At 43.0% G+C, this 19,488-nt stretch overlaps 1 protein-coding gene across 8 annotated transcripts in view; it reads left to right on the top strand.

Moving 5' to 3' along the window:
* Positions 1-390: 390 nt before the first annotated feature.
* Positions 391-19,488, top strand: part of znf618 (zinc finger protein 618) — an 88,852-nt gene continuing 69,754 nt past the window's right edge. For 4 of the 8 annotated variants that reach the window (XM_055659926.1, XM_055659923.1, XM_055659921.1 and 1 more), the window contains exon 1: positions 775-1,180. Coding sequence is in view for 3 of the 8 variants with exons in the window: in XM_055659917.1 (XP_055515892.1) it covers positions 406-757 (352 nt within the window). In the remaining 5 variants the exon portion in view is untranslated. The other 4 variants (XM_055659917.1, XM_055659918.1, XM_055659916.1 and 1 more) reach the window with 2 other exon arrangements.

Raw genomic sequence — 19,488 nt, 5'->3', positions numbered from 1 at the left:
CGGAGGGCCCAAACGCCGCCGACTACGGGAGTCAAGATCGTCCTGTCAACGGAGGGCTCGAGACCCCTGACCAGGAGAGCAAAGAAGGGAAGAGATTTGAACGTTTTTTCGCCTTCCATCACATGTGGAGGAGTCACTGTGGTGGATGTTTTTGTTAAATGTATTTTGTATGTTGCGTTGCTTTTTATTTGTCCGCCTGACTTGGCAAATGAAATTCCTCGTATGTTGCAAAAACATACTTAGCTAATAAAAGTATTGTTGTGATTTTGATTGTAACTGTAGTCCATGATCGTCGCCGTCTCGGGTGTGTCCAGCACACGGCACCGCAGAATAAGGCGGCAGCCGGTTTCCGCACAACACAGCGCATGCTCACTCACGGCTCTCCTATAGAGGCGGACTATACGCATGCTCGGTCACGGTTCTCCATGCAGCCTACAATTCTGCGTCTGCTCGGTCACGGATCTCCGTGCAGACTGCGACTGTGCGCATGCTCAGTCACGGCACAGCACGCAGGCCAGAACTGCGCGCATGCGCCCCAGCTCCCTCGCGCGCCCCTTTCTCCCGGTTTCTTTTGAAAGCCAACGCCGAAAACACCGGCTGGTGATTGTAAGGCCGGTCACGTGTGGCCGCCAGGCGGCGCTGCCATTGGCCGGCCGCGCCAGTGACGTTGACGCGGGGCAGGGGCGGCCATTTTCCGTTTCCGGAGTAGTTTCGCCAGCGAACGAGCGAACGGCGCGGCGGCCATTTTCCCCCCATGGTTAGTATCGCAGCCTAGGAGTTCCCCGCCCGCCCCCTTCACACCATGCCCGGCCGCCTGCCTTCCCGGCATCACTCCCTGCTCGGCCAGGAGCGCCCACGGCCTTCAGCTCTCCAGTACATCCTGTCAGGGCTGGGTGCTGCGTGAGGTGCGGTCCGGGGCTCCCCCCACCCCCTGATTGAGGGGTGTGTTGGGGAGGGCAGAGAAGGGGGGGGTGACCGCGTCCTGCCGGCCCGCCCCGCACCAGGCACGGGGCTCGCCCGGCCAGCATGGCTCTGTAGGATGCGGCCGTTTATCCAGCTGCCTTACTGCGGAGAGCCGAGAAACGTGCGGCTTTCACCCCAGCGTCCCGGCTCGGGACTGGCCTGCGATCGGAGAGTAACGCCCACAGCACAGAAAACGCATCGGCTGCAGGCACAGGAGGTAATGACAGGGGCACGGCCACAACAAAGAGGGGTGTGCGAGTGTGTGTGGCCTGGAGCGGGGAGGGTAGGTTAGGGTGACCGGGCTTTTGCCGCTGACCCTGTAGCCGCTAATGCTCATTTGCAACCCCCAGCCTGGGGCCACAGGCAGTTCACCTTTGTTCATTGTGATTGCCCGAAGGGAACGTGGCCTGAATGGCTCGTTAATTCATATTGAACTGCGGTACCTCAAATGATAAAGATTTGCCTTCTGTAAAGAGGAAACAGAAGCAAACAATTTGCAAGGGAATAGTACTGTGCTGGCTGATTTGATTTCGAAGGAAATATTTAATCCGTAAAACGTGCATAATTTTATTATGTATTTTAATAAGGTGTAAATTTTTAACGCCATTTAGCTCTGACGTTTTTGTGAGTGTGAGAGCGAAATGGTGCAGGTGCTGGAGGTTTGAAATAAATACATTACATGTTCGAAATAGTTGGTAGGTTACAATTTTAGAAAAAAGATTGAAGACCTGTCAAATATAACAACTAAAACCAATATCAAGGCATAGAGAATAGGGGAAGATAAATAAACAAAAGGGTGATTGAGTGAGGCAGGAGAGATAGTGGTGCAAGTGGATGGTAATGAGGCAATGGAGGAAATGCAGATGCATTAATGGGCAAAACTATTATATGAAATTAGTAATTCATTTGCGCCTGGAGGCTATAATATTGGTCATAGAACAAAGTGTTTTGCAAGTTTCAAATAATCAAACAATCTATGTTTAATTCAAAATCTAAATGCTACAGGTGTTAAAAATATGAAAGGAAAAACGGAACAACAAAAGTATTTGGCCAGTGTTCCCATTTATACCCTGATCTTTTTTTTTTGTCCTGGTGCTTTGTGTTTTGCACCTGGAACTTCTAAATTTTACCTTTTATCCCCTTCCTTGTTGATTTTACCTTTTTATTCTTTCCTCCCTTATGTACTTTCAAAGGAGCATCTATTTGATTATTAATTAAAAACCCCAAATGTTGGAAATGTAAGATTGTAACAGAGCTGGTCCACAACAGCTTTGTGGTGGAGTTCAAGACTTTGATTCAAAGAAATCTGACCATAGCATCTGTGAATTTAAATTTGAGTAATTAATAGAATCTGGAATTTTAAAATGAAGATAGTCTCAGTAAAGATGCATGTAATACTAACTTGTTGTAAAACCCCCATCTGGTTCACTAATGGTCCTTCAAGGTCAAGAAGGGTCTCAACCCAAAATGTCACCCATTCCTTTCCCCAGGGATGCTGCCTGTCCCGCTGAGTTACTCCAGCTTTTTGTGTGTATCTTCAAGAAATCAGCATCATTGTTGAAAACATCAACGGGCACGGTGCCATACAATACTATGGACGACAGTGATCGCAACCTTTACTGAAGTGTGGATAGCTGTTGGCTCGCTAGGAGCTCATCTGCCCTTCTTGTTCTTGTTTTTGGTCCTGCTGGGGGTTCACAGCTCCCTCTTCAGCTGGCAAACCAGGTGCGGGAGGCTGTTTAGTCGCCGACTATCTGGCCATGGAGCAGGGAGCACGGGATTACATGGTACTCGAGGCGGGGAAACTCCCCCCGACCTGACCTCAAGAATGCAATTCTGTTATCCCTAACAGCTTTGGTTATAATTCGAGATACAGAGCAATGAGTGACTCTTAACTTCCTCTTAAGTTTTGGGGGAAATGAGGAAGGGACAGTAAAGAGTGGCATGGCAGACCAATGTCCACATCTCTTCCTAAAAACAAATTTGAAAACAATTTAGGTCCATTAGCAAATAAAATCCAAACCAGATGTGACGTTGAGCTCTGTTTTCCTTCACAATTGTGCCCTTTCCTTACGCCAGCAATCTTCAACCCAATTATATTTTGTTATCTGACTATTTCTGGCATGTTCTGTTTCTATTTTGTAGTTCATAGGCATTTGATAAGTAGATGGACAAGTTAGAGCACATCTGGTCCTTCTCAGTAGGCTGTGACTAGTTGAGTAACTTGGGGGTACACAAAAATGCTGGAGAAACTCAGCGGGTGCAGCAGCATCTATGGAGCGAAGGAAATAGGCAGAGTTTTGGGCCAAACCCTTCTTCAGACTGATGGCGGGCAGAAGAAAGGAAAAAGGAGGAGGAGACCGAGGGCTGAGGGAGACATAGGAAGCGGGAGGAGACAGCAAGGGCTAACAAAATTGGGAGAATTCAATGTTCATGCCCCCAGGATGCAGACTCCCCAAGCGGAATATGAGGTGCTGTTCCTCCAATTTCCGGTGCTGCTCGCTCTGGCCGTAGAGGAGACCCAGAACAGAGAGGTCGGTTACGGAATGGGAGGGGGAGTTGAAGTGCTGAGCCACCGGGAGGTCAGGTTGGTTAATGCGGACCGAGCGGAGGTGTTCGGCGAAACGATCGCCAAGCCTCCGCTTGGTCGCCCCCAATGTAGATCAGCTGACATCTAGAGCAGCGGATTCAATAGATGAGGTTGGAGGAGATGCAGGTGAACCTTTGTCGCACCTGAAACCTTAGATCCTTGAATGGAGTTGAGGGGGGAGGTAGTAACTTGGGAATTGACGCTTGAATCCTAACTATTCATAATTTACTAGTTTGGTTATAAGGAACAGATGACCTGTCAAATATAAAAACTAAAACCAATATCAAGGCATAGAGAATAGGGGATGATAAGTTAACAAATGGATGATCGTGTAGAGGCAGGTGAGATGGTGGTGCAAGAGGATGGTAATGGAATAACTGCAGATGCATTATTGGTCAAAACTCATGTGAAATTAGTGATTCGTTTGAGCCTATAATATTGGTAGAACGATTGCTGTTCATCAAATAAAGTGTTTTCCAAGTTCACAAGCATTTAATAAGTAGGTGGACAAGTTAGAGCACATCTGGTCCTCAGTAGGCTGTGACTGGTTGAGTAACTTGGGAATTGATGCTTGAATCCTGACTGTTCATAATCTACAGTTTGGTTTAAGGGAACAAGTGTAAAATTTCAAAGTTTGCCGATGACGTGAAGCTAAGTGCGCACACTTTATCTCGGGGAAGGGGAATCAAAAACTAAACGACATAGGCTTAAGTTGAGAGGGCAAACATTTAAAAGGGACCTGACTGGCAACTCATTCACAACAATAATAAAGATCTAAAGGGATAGAGGCATAATGGGACTAGTTTAGATGGACATCTTGGTCAGCATGGAAGAGGTGGGCTGGTCGGGTCTGTTTCAAATGCTTTATGGCTAGGTAGATATGTGGGGAAGTTGTAGAAGCTTCAAGAGTTTATTGACAAACTGAGTGGGCAAAAGTTGGCAGGTGGCGAACAGTGAGTAATCCCACATTTTTCCCAGTTGGTTTACTAAAAAGCATTAAAAAAAAGAAATAGTCACAAATGGGTATTGCTGTTTGAAGGGCATTGGTTCGCCTTGTATTCAAGTCTCAGAAAACTAACATACAACTGTAATAGACAATTCGGAAGACAAGTTGTGCATTGGTCTTTATTGTAAATGGGCTTGCATACAACAGTAAATATATCATATGACCTTGTGACCACAATTTATTGTTTACAATTGTTTACAATTCTTTGGTCTGCTTAGCTGAAGAATATATTTGACACAGACAAAGTGCAGGAAGATTTGCCATCAAGCATCTAAAAGAATGAGAGGTCTGCTGTTTTGAAATATACAAGATACTTGAGATTTCAACAGCATAAATACAGGAAGAATATTTATCCTAGATAAGGCGTTTTGGAGCTGAGATTGGGAGTGAGTCATATTCTCAAAATAAATGTTAGGCATTTATGACTGAAACGAGACTTCTCTTCACTTAGGGTGGCGAGTCTTTGGAATATCCTACTCCAGAAGTGTTCGATTCTCCATTAGTGACGATATTTAAAATATTTCAATAGATTTTTGAATATAGGAAGGATATGAGGTAGCACAGGAAAATGGTGTGGTCGTCATAATCTTGTTGAATTGTGGACTCAAAGAGCTTAATGGCTTTTCCCTCTGATTATTGCGTTATATACCAGTAGCTGCAATATTTTACTTTTCAATCCAACACATTAACTCTGGAGCGATGCACCTATTTTCTATGTTTCTATGTATCGCTCTTCAAAGATCTTGTGGTTTTCACAAAATGCCATGGCAATGTAGACCTTTTGTCAACCATTTGCCTGCTGCTCTGGTTTATGGTTTTAGACATCCTTATGCCTATTATTCTTCCATTGAGTATGAGTCTGCAAGTAGCATCATCAGTCTAGTCTTTGTCTATGTACTTCTAGCTGGAATCTCTAGGAAGTTGCATGAAGAAATGTAATGATTCATTTTTTCCCCCTTCGTCCAGTTCAGTGGCATGGATGCCAATTACAGCAGTCATTTATGGAATGTTTGCTACATATGGCTGAGGGATTATACATGGAATTTTTCATTAACAATGGTTATGCTACTTATGACTGAATGAGCTGAATGCTAGAAAGAATGATTGTAATTTAATAAGTCTTTCATGAATCACTGATTTTAATAACTAATATAAGGAATTTGGGCATGGGTGATTGCATTAAGAAATATGAATCTGCTGATATCTGAGTGAAATTCCAAATTTTCAAGCAGGTTGGTAAAAGTGATGTTCAATATTTGTAGGAACTCAACAGGCCAGGCAACATCTGTCGAGGAAAATGGACACGATCCTCCTTCAGATTTTACCTGGCCTGGCTGAGTTCTTTCAGCCCATTGTTTTTTCTCAAGATTCTATCATCTGTACTCTCTTGTGTCTCTGATATTCTGGGTCTGGTTTGATCTACTTACAAAGCAGCATGTTAAGTTATATTGAGGTTTCATTTACGATGCAGTTTTTCATAAACATGGGATTAGGAGTTGGTTTAATGCCATTTCCTAAATTACATTAGAAATTAAATTTCAAAAATTAGAAATTGGTGAGAACATATTTTGGAGTGTTCTAATTGGTGTGTGACCATAGAAATGTACCATAGAAATGCTACCTATTTTTAACACGATTAAAGTGCTTTATATTTAATTGTAATAGTTTGGTTATTCCAGTGGTTAGAAACAGTTGATGAAACAGTAGATGACAGTTATCTTATTGCAGGGTATTGTAATTTAATTTTAGTGCATTTTGAGTTCTGCTGAGAGCTGCTTGTTTTGTGGTCAAATTGTTAAATTCATAGAAGAGTATAGGCCTTTGGCCCGCAATATATTTTTTCCCGTAATAATCTGGCCCGATGATTGTGGCCGAGTGCCGAGCTCTGGCTGTAACGCCTCCTGCGCAAAGCCGCCGGCACGGCCGCGCATCTTCTGTGAACACGTTTAAGAAAGAACTGCAGATGCTGGAAAAATCGAAGGTAGACAAAAATGCTGGAGAAACTCAACCAGTGAGACATGCAAGGGTTGCATGAGGCTGCCTCACCCGCTGAATTTCTCTGGCATTTTTGTCTACTTTCTGTGCACACGTGATTTGATGCCTGCCATCCAGGGCTGGATCCATGTGTACACGTGGTAGATGTGGCCCGCCATCCGCTCACGGACATGCGTCCTGGTCCCTATGGTTTACCAGGTTGCTGACCCCAGATCTAAAGCCTCTTCAATGCCAGTATCATATCTCTCCACCACCATCTTGGCAGTGTGTTCCCGGTACCTGCCAGTCTCTTGTTTTTTTTAAACTAGCTCTGCGAATATCCTTTAAATTTTGCCCTTTTCACTTTAAAGCTATGCCCTCTTGTATTTGATTTTTCCACCCTGGAAGAAGAAAGGTTTTGACTATGGCTCGCATCATATTATATACTTCTATCAGATCTTTGCTCGGCCTCCGTTCCAGAGAAAGCAATCCAAGTTTGTCCAACCTCTAATCTAAGCAGCATTCTGGTAAATCATTTTTCCCACCCTTTCCAAAGCCTTCTAGTAATAGGGCAACCAGATCTCCATATAATACTCCAAATGCAGCCTAACCAAAGTTCTATAAAACTGCAATGTGACTTCCTGATTTTTATGCTCAATGCCCTGACTGATGAAACGTACCATATGATTGTTTTACCCACTCTATCGATTGTGTTAGGGAACTATGGATTTGGACCTCATGATCCCTCTGAATGTCGTAGCCTTGACGTTAACTGTTTACTTGCCCCTTATATTTGACTTTCCAAAGTGCAACATCTCACACTTGATCGGATTTCACTCTATCTGCCAATTCAGGGCTCTCACTTAACTTTTTTTCCTCTGTTGACAGCCAGGCAACCTAGGCAGCTTTTTAGGTTGCCAAATGACAGTTTAGTTGGTCATTTAAGATGGCTTGCGATAATGCACTCGGCCGAAGTCCGTAGTTATGTCGGAATTATGCTCAATGAAGTATTCACATATTAATTCTGCTTCAAATAAAGTCACAAACGAAACATATTTACCAATCAAGACATGATATATACCACAATGACATGCAGCAAAATTATAATACAGTATCTCAACTCTTTTTACACGTTGCAATGAATGCAATTTCTATTATTTCATTCCACTTCCAAACAAAAATGTGGTTGGATTACTCAGCGTATGATCCACCTGTGTCAATAAATCCTGGACTATGGTAACATATATGCTTAACCATGCACACTACAGATTGATGCAAGCATGTTTTCTATGAAGGACCGAAAATTATCATGCCATAGCATGGGTCGTTATTGCTATTGGTACATAAACACTCTCGCTTCCCACATAATTTATCCACAACAAAATATACAGGTTGCAAGGCCATTTCGAAAGGCATTTTATGATAATAGCTGTTAAAACCGACTATACACATCTGACAGGTTAAACATTACACTAACTGACAAGAGATGGCCAAAGGACATAACTGCAGCAAATGTTCTTTGGGCAATATGTTTAAAGGTGTCAAAACGCCACATTACTGGACATTCAGATTAGATGTATGTGTTGTGAACAGCAATGAAGATACCCAGTTTGTACACACCATATTAAAAAACATATATATATATATTTGCTAAATGCTGTTTCTACCATTCCCACCAGAATTAACGTTAAAATTTCGACTGAAATATATCTCCTGACCAAATTTGTGATATATATGACTGACTGTAGAAGTAATACCTGGATAAATCCAGCGAATAGTTGTGAATGTTGCTCATTAAATAACTACAGTACTGATACTCCATAGTAAGAGCATTGATTTGCCATTAAAATGAATTCTGTAATAATGTGTCAACGGTAGCAGTGACAATCGAACACTGCGGTTTTAATGTTTCACGTGTTCACAATTTAATTAAGCCATCTTTATGGATTAAAACAAATAATAACATTGGGAATTAAAACGCATTTGATTGCATTCCATTATCAAACATAGTCAATGTTCGCTCTGAAGACATTTCCAGTACAGTAGGGTGGGGGCGGTGGGGGGGGGCGGGGGCGGGGGGGGGGGGGGGGGGGGGGGGGGGGTTTGAGAAGGCAATCGGTGCGGGATGGATTGAGGCAGGGAAATAAGTGCGTGTTGGTTGGAGTAGGTAAGATTGTGAGGGGAGAGCGCGGAGGATGTCAGTGGGGATTAAATGGGGGGGATCAGTACAGTATGAATGGGTGTGGGATCAGTACAGGATGATTGGGAGGGGTCAGTGCATGATGAATGAGGGGATCAGTACAGGATGAATGGAGGGGGGGTCTGTCCAGGATGAATGGCGGGGCGGGGGGGGGGGGGGGGGGGGGTCTGTCCAGGATGAATGGAGGGGGGGGGGTCAGTGCAGGATGAATGGATGGGGGAATCAGTACAGGATGAATGGAGGGGGGCGGGGTGCAGGAGGAGGTGGAGTCGCCGCTGCTGTGCGGGGCCCGTTATTCGCTCCGACTCTCCGTCACCCTGCACTACAGTTGCCGCCGTCCCGAAACTTCACTTATTCCTTTTCTCCAGAGATGCTGCCTGACCTGCTGAGTTACACCAATTTTTTGTGTCTATCTTTGGAATAAACCAGTATCTGCAGTGTCAAGCCAGGCAAAATGACCGGGCTTTTAATGCCCGGCGGAACTTTAGGTGGTCATTGGCACCCCGGCAACCGTTAATTTCGAGTCCTAGCCATCTCTCTGCCCATTCTGTAGCTGATCCATATCCTGCCGCATATCTTGACAGCCTTCCTCTCTGTCCACAACCGAAGTGTTGTGTTTATATATTATGTTTATATAACATAAACATTCCAATGTGACTTGGATGTAGGAATTGAGACACTGGGGTTCAAGATGGTAAACAGTTGGCAACTGGTAGCACTGCAGGAAACATCAGATTTCTAGACTCTTGTGCACTACAGCTGCACAATTATAATTAATCAGCAGTGGGTATTTGAGAGGGCAAGTCTGCAATAGTCTTGAATTTAAGTTGCAATGACTGTTAAGATGGAAAGGGATTGATGAAAGTTACCTGCCTACACAAACGCAGTCACAGCGCTTATATCCACTGCTCAGAAGTGTTGTGTATCTCTGGTTCGGGTGGAACTTAAATTTGTTACTGTAAACCGTTTTTTGTGCCAGATTTGAACAGCAATTCATGAAAATAGGCTGGATTTGCAAAATTAACCAATACCAATTTAATCCCAAAATGTTATAAATTGGTGAATTAAAATTGCATTTTGACTTTCATTCATTGAGATCCTCCCATAATTTTAAATAGTTGTTGAGTTAGCTCCCCCGAAACTCCTAAAATCTCTCTAGCTAATCCCTCACAATAGCCTTTTCATAAAACTGATTCCAGGAATCAGTCTAATCTAGTCATGTTTGAAAGGTCGCCCAATTCAAAATATCAATCCTGAAAGAGAACAAAATCTTGGAGGTTTTAATGGTTTACATTTTCCAGTAGAATTGTTTGAGAGGAATAGTGGCAGCCTCTTGTATGGAAAGATTGCATCTTAGTAAGGAAAGGAGATTCTTGGTTAGAGGACACTGTGGAGTAGCATTTTGTGCACATTAATTTAAGATAGAGTTAATAAAATCTGAAGTTATGGGAGGAAAAGGAAAAAAATGCATGCAAACATTAAGAGTAATCTTGTAACATGGCCCCTGTGAAATAGGAGGTAGCCTTTTGTGTTTTATGAAAGTAAAGCCATCTCCCTCCATATCATGGAAAAGTCTTATACTAAACATTTAACAGACATTTAGGCAGATACATGGATAGAAAAGGTTTAGATGGATATGGTCTTAACGCAGGCAAATTCAATTATTTTAGATTGGCATCTAGGTTTGACATGGATAAGTTGGGCCGAAGGGCATGTTTCCATGCGGTATGACTCTGACTGAAGGATTGTAATGGAAACATTTAAATGTTAGGCGTATTGTATTGGATATTTCTCATCAGTTTTTGATCTAATTGACAAAGACATTTTGTGCCCATCCAAGGTCTGTTAATATGATGGAAGGCCATGGCATGAATTGTTGATAGGAAAACAGGAAATTATTGCCGGAGCCCCCTTTAGTAAAATATCTGCAGTGTTGCAATTTTCCAGTATTAAACTAATTTTTGAAAATGGAAGAAAATTAGGTAGTTATCATACAGACATCGGGGTAATAATGTTTTTCTTTTGTGCATCAAAACTGGTGGAAAATTTGGACATTTCATTTAGCAGAGGGAAAATCTTAACCTATACTAGTTACTAAAATCATTATTGGCTTATTTTCTGTGCAAGTGCCTGAATTAAAGCAAGAAGGTAATTGAGTGAAAATTTAATAATCTTTCCAATAGGTAGTCTTATTGTTGATATATGCACAATCATTATTTATTAGATTCTAGAATATGTGACACTTTGCTGCTAATGTGTTGCTTAGATTTCATTATTCATGATTTTGTATAAATTTCAAATTTGATTGGGGAGTGGTGCTTTTAGATACAAGTGGAATGCATACTCCTAACACAGATCCCCAGCCACTTTGCTTTGTATGATAGCCCTGTACTTCTCTATTTTCCCACTCCTTTCCCAATTATCTATCTACCTTTAGCTAATTTCTTGTCGCTTTGCAAAATCTTTACTGGTCCTTGTAGTTTTGAATATTTACTGAATTGAATTTTAGTTTAAATTTTGTTAAATAACTTTGGAGCCATCTTAAAATGGTGAATAAACTTGTAGCTCTACCTGTAATTTCTGGCGAAAATTACCATTAAGATGCAGATGCAGCTAACAAAAAAAAATCTATAACTTGCCACTTTTAATATACTGAACTGTACTTTACCAAATCTTTGCACATGTGTATGTATAGTAACAAATAACTGTAAAATTTGTATCCCTTGCTGAGGATTGTGAGATTTAGGTCACGGGCACAAACATCAAGAACAAACTTTTCTGGTAAGAGTATTTTTAGAAGAGCCACAAGCTGCAAAATATTCCCAAACTGTTTGCCAGGTCAACTTTGTTGATGAGAACAGTTTAATTCATGACAAGTTTTTTCACAAATTTTTTAGCAAGAAAATGAAATGCTCAAGCTGTTTCTTATTTACAACTGGCATTGAGATGTGTATTCTTACAAAGGTATAAGCAGGTTCCTCTTACTGACCTTTGTCCAAAGTTTACTGGCCTTGTCCAAAGTTGTCCTTGTGCCAAAAAGCAATTGACCTGATGAAATGAGATTCAGATCAGTTTATTGTCATGTATCAGGGTGCAATGAAATTCCTTGTTCACATGAGGCGCATTGCTAAACAATAAATACATTGGCCAATGCAAAATAACAGAGTTGTGCAAAGATTCCCAATCTAACAATGACTCTTAAGCACCATCTGAAAAGGCCACAGTAATCACTCAGTTAAATTAGGAATGAGTGATGACGGCTTTGGTAGCAATGCCCAGATTCTGAAAATTGTTCGAAAATAAATTCTGCTTTTGGGTGGCGTCTGTGTAGGTTTAGGTTTATTATTTTCACATGCATCGGGGTACAGTGAAAAGCTTTGTTTTGCATGTTATCCAATCAAAACCAGCAATTACTATATATAAATGCAATCAAACCAAACTCAAGTACAATAGGTAGAGAAAAAGGAAAGATACAGAATGCAGAATATAGTTCTCAGCATTGTAGCACATCAGTTCCAGAGACAAAGTCCAATGTCTGCAATGGAGAAGAGATGAATTGGACAATATCATAGACATGGAAGGACCATTTAGAAGCTTGATAACAGAGGGAAAGAAGCTGTTATAAAGTCTGTAGGAAAGAACTGCAGATGCTGGTTCAAATCGAAGGTAGACACAAAATGCTGGAGTAACTCAGCACGACAGGCAGCATCTCTGGAGAGAAGGAATGTTTTGGGTCGTGACATCAATCTGAAGAAAGGTCTCTACCTGAAATGTCACCCACTTCTTCTCTCCAGAGATGCTGCCTGTCCTGCTGTGTTACTCCAGCATTTTGTGTCTACCTGTTATTTAGTCTGGTGTGTGCTTAATCTGCTCTACTGCCTGGTGGGAGCTAGGAGAAGAAGATATGACTGGGACAAGTCTTTGATTGTATTGGCTGTATTTCCGAGGCAACTTGAAGTGTAAATGGAGTCAATGGTGGGGAGTGTGGTCTGTGTGATGGACTCTGCAATTTCTTTTGTAGTCTTGTGCAAACCAAGCTGTGATGCAGCCCAATGGTATGTTTTCTATAGTGCATCTGTTGAAGTTTGTAAGATTCATAGGAGACATGCTGATTTTCTTCAGTATTTTGAGAAAGTAGAAGTGTCAGTCTTAGCTGTTGCTTCAATGTGGTTGGTCTGCAACAGATTGTTGGTAATATTTAAAATTTGAAACTCCCATTTCCAATTCAGCGCCGTTAATGCTGGTTGGGGCATGTGTGGCGCCTGGCTTCCTAATGTTGATAACTAGCTCCTTCATCTTATTGACATCGTGGGATCAAATCTGCAATTTGAAAGGGAGAAGGGTAAATTGGAGGTGTCAGTATTACAGTTGAACAAAGGGGACTATGGAGCCATGAGGGAGGAGCTGGCCAAAGTTGACTGGAAAGATACCCTAGCGGAGATGACAGTGGAACAACAATGGCAGGTATTTCTGGGAATAATACAGAAGGTGCAGGATCAGTTCATTCCAACGAGGAAGAAAGATTGCAACGGGAGGGGCAACCGTGGCTGACAAGGGAAGTGTATAAAAATAAAAGAGAAGTACAACATAGCAAAAATGAGTGGGAGGCCAGAAGATTGGGTAACGTTTAAAGAGCAACAGAAGATAACTAAAAAGGCAATATGGGGAGAAAAGATGAGGTGCGAAGGTAAGCTAGCCAAGAATTTAAAGAAGGATAATAAAAGCTTCTTTAGGTATGTGAAGAGGAAAAAAATAGTTAAGACCAAAGTTGGACCATTGAAGACTGAAAAGGGTGAATTTGTTATGGGGAACAAGGAAATGGCAGATGAGTTGAATCAGGTACTTTGGATCCGTTTTCACCAAGGAGGACACAACAAAATCTTCCTGAAGTACTAGTGGCCAGAGGATCTGGGATGACAGAGGAACTGAAGGAAATCTACATTAGGCACAAAATGCTGTTGGGTAAACTGATGGAATTGAAGGCTGATAAATCCCCAGGGCCTGATGGTCTGCATCCCAGGGTACTTAAGGAAGTGGCTCTAGAAATCGTGGACGCATTGGTGATCATTTTCCAATGTTCTCTAGATTCAGGATCAGTTCCTGGGGATTGGAGGGAAGCTAATGTTATCCCACTTTTTAAGAAAGGCTGGAGAGAGAAAACGGGGAATTATAGACCAGTTAACCTGATGGGAAAAATGCTGGAGTCAATCATAAAAGATGAAATAGTAGCACATTTGGATATTAGTAACAGGATCGGTCCGAGCCAGCATGAATTTATGAAGGGAAAATCATGCTTGACTAATCTTTTGGAATTTTTTAAGGATGTAACTAATGAAAATGGACAAAGATATAGTGTACCTGGACTTTCAGAAAGCATTTGATAAGGTCCCACATAGGAGATTAGTGGGCATAATTAGGGCACATGGTATTGTGGGTAGTGCTGACATCGATAGAAAATTGGTTGGCAGACAGGAAACAAGGATTAGGGATTAACGGGTGCCTTTCAGAATGGCAGGCAGTGTCTAGTGGGATACCGTAAGGCTCGGTGCTGGGACCGCAGCTATTTACAATATATATTAATGAATTAGATGAAAAGATTACAAGTTTGCAGATGACACAAAGCTGGGTGGCAGTGTGAACTGTGAGGAGGATGCTATGAGAATGCAGGGTGACTTGGACAGGTTGGGTGAGTGGGCAGATGCAGTTTAATGTGGATAAATGAGGTTATCCACTTTGGTAGCAAAAACAGTAAGGCAGATTATTATCTAAATGGTGTCAAATTGGGAAAAGGGGAAGTACAACGTGATCTAGGTGTCCTTGTTCACCAGTCAATGTAAGACTGCAGGTACAGCAGGCAATGAAGAAAATGAATGGCGTGTTGGCCTTCATAAGAGGAGCAAAGAGGTCTTTCTGCAGTTGTACAGGGCCCTAGTGAGACCACACCCGGAGTATTGTGTGCAGTTTTGGTCTCCAAATTTGAGGAAGGACAATTCTTGCTATTGAGGGAGTGAAACATAGGATCGCAAGGTTAATTCCCAGGATTGGGGGACTGTCATATGCTGAGAGAATGGAGCAGCTGGGCTTGTATACTCTGGAATTTAGAAGGATGAGAGGAAATCTTATTGAAATATAAAATTATTAAGGGTTTGGACACGCTAGAGGCAGGAAACATGTTCCCGATGTTGGGGGAGTCCAGAATCAGGGGCAACAGTTTAAGAATAAGGGGTAAGCTATTTAAAATGGAGATGAGGAAACATTTTTTCCTACATAAAGTTGTGAGTCTGTGGAATCCTCTGCCTCAGAGTGCGGTGGAGGCCAGTTCTCTGGATACTTTCAAGAGAGCTGGGTAGTGCTCTTAAAGATAGTGGAGTCAGGGGATATGGGGAGAAGGCAGGAACGGGGTACTGATTGTGGATGATCAGCCATGATCACATTGAATGGCAGTGCTGGCTTGAAGGGCCGAATGGTCTACTCCTGCACCTATTGTCTATTGCCTATTGAGAGGTGGTTGCCCTGCCACCATGTCACTACATTCGCTCACCTTCATATGCTCTGCTTCACCATTGTTTGTGATCCAACCCACCGCAGTGGTGTCACTGCAAACTAGTAGATGGAAATGGAGCCGAATTTGACCCCACAATTGTGAGTGTATCTGGAGTATAGTAGGAGACTGAAAATGCATCCTTGCAAGGCACTGCAATTTTTTTGGTGGACGTGTTGTCACCTATCCTCACTAAATTTGGTCTGTGGGTGGTTTGACACCTGTGTATAGGAGTTTGGACATCAATTTAACTGGGATTATGGTGTTGAAGGCTTAGCCACTGTCAATAAATAGGAGACTGATGCAGGCATCCTTGTTGTGTAGGTTTCCAGAGATGAGTTTGTGAAGGTATCAACTATTTGGAAGATATGTTTCCTTCCAAAGGGAAAAGTTCATTCGATCCTCTGCTCTGATGGGATAGCAGGAAATAACCCATTGTTGTATCTTTGACCCAGTGGTAAAAAACTAGCTGAGAGTTCAGTTGTTGAATGCCAAGAAGACCCAGCATTCAAATGGTCCGTAAGATTGAATGAAGGATTGGAATTGGCACCAGTGATGGTGGTGAAGAGTAAAGATCAATATATGAGAGTCAGTGAACATATATCTCAAATTAAATGGGTGTTTTAAGTGGGTAAGAGAATGCAAGCAGTTGGAATACATAATATTTTGCAAAACCTTAGGAAGGGTTTCGGCCCGAAACGTTGCCTATCTCCTTCGCTCCAAAACCTGTTGTGTAAAGTAAATAATATTTTGAATGTTCCCACGGGGTATATGTATATATAGCTTCTTGACCAAATCTCCAGTTAGTGATTGTTTCTCAAAAGCAAACATTTGTTTTTTGGCATTGCAGTACTAATTTGGGGAGGTGAATTTGAAGTGTTCAGTAGTGTCTACTTTGTTTACATTTCCACAGGCAAATTGAGCAATTGTTGGCTGTGATATTAACTGGTCTCAACATTGAAAATGTTCGCTGCCAGTGGATTAAATTATTTCTCAGGGTAGGAACCATGATCCAATAAGTAATACAGCATACTGAGAAGGATAAAATCAATCTATGTTTTACTCATTGCCGATAACTGAAAGCTGTTTCATTTGCCATCTGTCCTGAGATTTGTTAAACTCGGAACCCAAGTATTTCTTGATCATTACTTAAATTTGACTATTCCCAGATAATTAGTTGACATGGAATGTTAATGCATAAAACAATCATTTGGTTTGTTCTTTAATTGGTTAGTTTACTTTAAGTATTGTGGGTTTGGTGCTTTAGGGAAGGGTGGCTTTAATGGTTTTTTTCTGTACTGTGAAATGAAACCAAAACTGGAATGAGGTGCATTAGTAATGGTAACGTACTTTATATGCATGATCCTAGCAGGGCTGCCAACTCTTACGCTTTGAGCGTGAGACTCACGCCCTCAAGCAAACTCTCACGCCCTCACGCTCATCAGAAATTTCTCACGCTCAGTGATGAGAAATTTTGTGATCAACGAAAATTTCAAAACTCGGATAAACTGCAGGTCCGCGAGTGTTGGAGAGCCGGGGCTGCGGGAGGGATGGGAGCAGAACCAGCAGCCGGAACAGATGCGGGGAGCCGGGACGGATGAGTGTTTGCCGGGGCCGGCGTGTCGCTCGCTGCAGCTTTGGCCATGGAGCACTCCGGACAGTGCATGTCGGAGGCATCGGAAGCGTTGCGCCGCTGCCGCGAGAGTCTCTGTGCCGAAGGTACAGACTCTCAAAGGGAGGTGGAGAGAGAGAGAGGGCAGGGAGACAGTGGGGAGAGAGAGAGGGGGGTGAGAGAAGAGAGAGGGGAGAGACAGAGGGGGCGTGAATGGAGAGAGAGAAGAGGGAGAGAGAGGGAGAGAGGGGGGGAGAGGGGAAGAAAGAGGTGGAAGAAAGAGGGAAGAGAGGGGGTGGAGAGGGGGAGGGGAGGGTGGGAGAGAGAACGGGAAGAGGGGTGATAAAAGAGATAGGGGGGCAAAGAAAAAGATAGAGACAGAGGAGAAAGAGAGGGGAGAGGGCATGGTGAAGAGTGAGGTAGGAGGGAGAAATGGGGAAGAGAAGAGGAGAGAGGGGGTCGAGAGAAGAGGGGTCGAGAGAAGAAAGAGAGGGGGAGAGAGTGAGGGAGAGAGAGAGAGAGAGAGAGGAGAGGAGAGAGAGCGGAAGAGGGGGAGGAGAGAGAGAGTCTCTTGTGCCGAATTTGCCCAGGTGACCGGCATGGATCAGGCTGCGGCTCGGTGCATCCTGGAGGACAACCAGTGGCTGCTGGAAGTAAGTACCAAGCACTGGGTAGAAACGGTGGAAGATAGTGGACTTCAAATGGGGGTGGTTGGAGAAAGCATCCTGCTTGCCTGCTAGATTTTCACTTACTGTAACTGCAGGAAAAATGTTCCCGATGTTGGGGGCGTTCAGAACCATGGGTCACAGTTTAAGAATAAAGGGGGGGGGGCAGTTAGGACTGAGATGAGGACAAACTTTCTTCACGTAGAGAGTTGTGAATCTGTGGAATTCTCTGCCACAGAAGGCAGTGCAGGCCAATTCACTGGATGTTTTCAAGAGAGAGTTACATTTAGTTCTTGGGGCTAACGACATCAAGGGATATGGGGAAAAAACAGGAAAGAGGTACTGATTTTAGATGAATAGCCATGATCATATTGAATGGCAGTGCTGGCTCGAAGGGCCGAATGGCCTATTCCTGCACCTATTTTCTATGTTTCTATGCTTGAGTATATGGCAATAAAACTCGATCACTTGATTTTGAAGCATTCATGCATGGTGGAGGTATAATGTAGTCATAGAGTGATACAGTGTGAAAACAGGCCCTTCGGCGCAACTTGCCCACACCCGCCAACATGTCCCAGCTACGCTACCTGCTTTTGGTCCATACCTCCAAACCTGTCCTATCCATGTATCAGTCTAACTTTTTCTTAAATGTTGGGATGGTCCCTGCCTCAACTACCTCCTCTGGCAGCTTGTTCCATGCACCCATCACCCTTTGTGTGGATAAAGTTACCCCTTAAAAAGTTACCTCTTAAAAATACTTCATACAAAAAACATTGAAATTATACTTCTACAGTGCACTAAAACATGATTTTAATACATCAAATTTCAAAAAGTTCCCACTCTTCTTCCACACCCTCTCCCCACTTGGTTGCTCCACTCCATCACCGGGTACCGCCAAGATCAGTGATCGCACAGCCTCCCCCCTTTCAAAAACGCTCCAATCCAATTTAAAGCATATATATTGCATTCATGTAAGTTATAAGACTTGCTGCAATATGCACCATGTTGCACAATTTCAAGCTGAAAATTCAAATGTTCCGTACCAATGGGAGGGGCACCCTCCTCCCCCACCCCCGGTCGCGATGCTTCCTCGGGCTTGGTCTCTCGCAAATTTCTCACTCTCAACTCTCACCCAATGTTGGCAGCCCTGTCCTAGTGACATGAGTTAGTTTTAAATTACTTCTGCCTTGTGGTTTGAATCAGAAAAGTCAGAAAACTAAAGGCTTGGATGAAGTTGTAATGAAAAAGCTTTGTGGCTAAAGGTCAGTTTCCCTTGTTATCCACTATCACCTTTGCTGAAGGCATTGGCTCTGTTTCCAAGATTGGTACCAGGATTCTCAACTGACTGTTATGTGCACACTGGTGTATAAAATCATGAGAGGAATATATTGGTTGAATGCACAGATACCCATACCCACAGTAGGTGAATCGAGAACCAGAGGACATCAGTTTAAGGTGAAGAAAAAGATTTAAAAGAAATCTGAAGGGTACCTTTTTAACACAAAAGGTGAATGGGACGAGCTGCCAGAGGAGATAGTTGGGCCAGGGACTATCCCAACAGTTGCTCAGGTACATGGATAGGGCAGGTTTGGAGGGATATGGACAAAAGGTGGGTAGGTTGGATTAGTGTAGCTGGGACATGTTGGCTGGTGTGGGCAAATTGGGCCGAAGAACTCTATGACTTTACGACTCTGACACTATGACTATCCCAAACTCAATGTTAACAGGTGTTTAATATGCTATAACATCCATACATGCATCAAAATGTGGGCAGAATGCGGGATAAATGGAACTTGTTTGGATAGAGCATCTCAGTTGACAATACAATACCATTTATTTTATGTCACGGGCTGTGGGTCGGCAACGCCCACATACGGGGCCAGGTGGAGCGAGGCCATGGCCCCGGGCAGCGGACACACAGGGATGAAAACCCGACG

This window comes from Leucoraja erinacea, chromosome 31 (genome assembly GCF_028641065.1).
Source record: "Leucoraja erinacea ecotype New England chromosome 31, Leri_hhj_1, whole genome shotgun sequence".
NCBI lineage: Eukaryota > Metazoa > Chordata > Chondrichthyes > Rajiformes > Rajidae > Leucoraja > Leucoraja erinaceus.
This window is presented reverse-complemented; position numbering and strand designations above follow the sequence as displayed.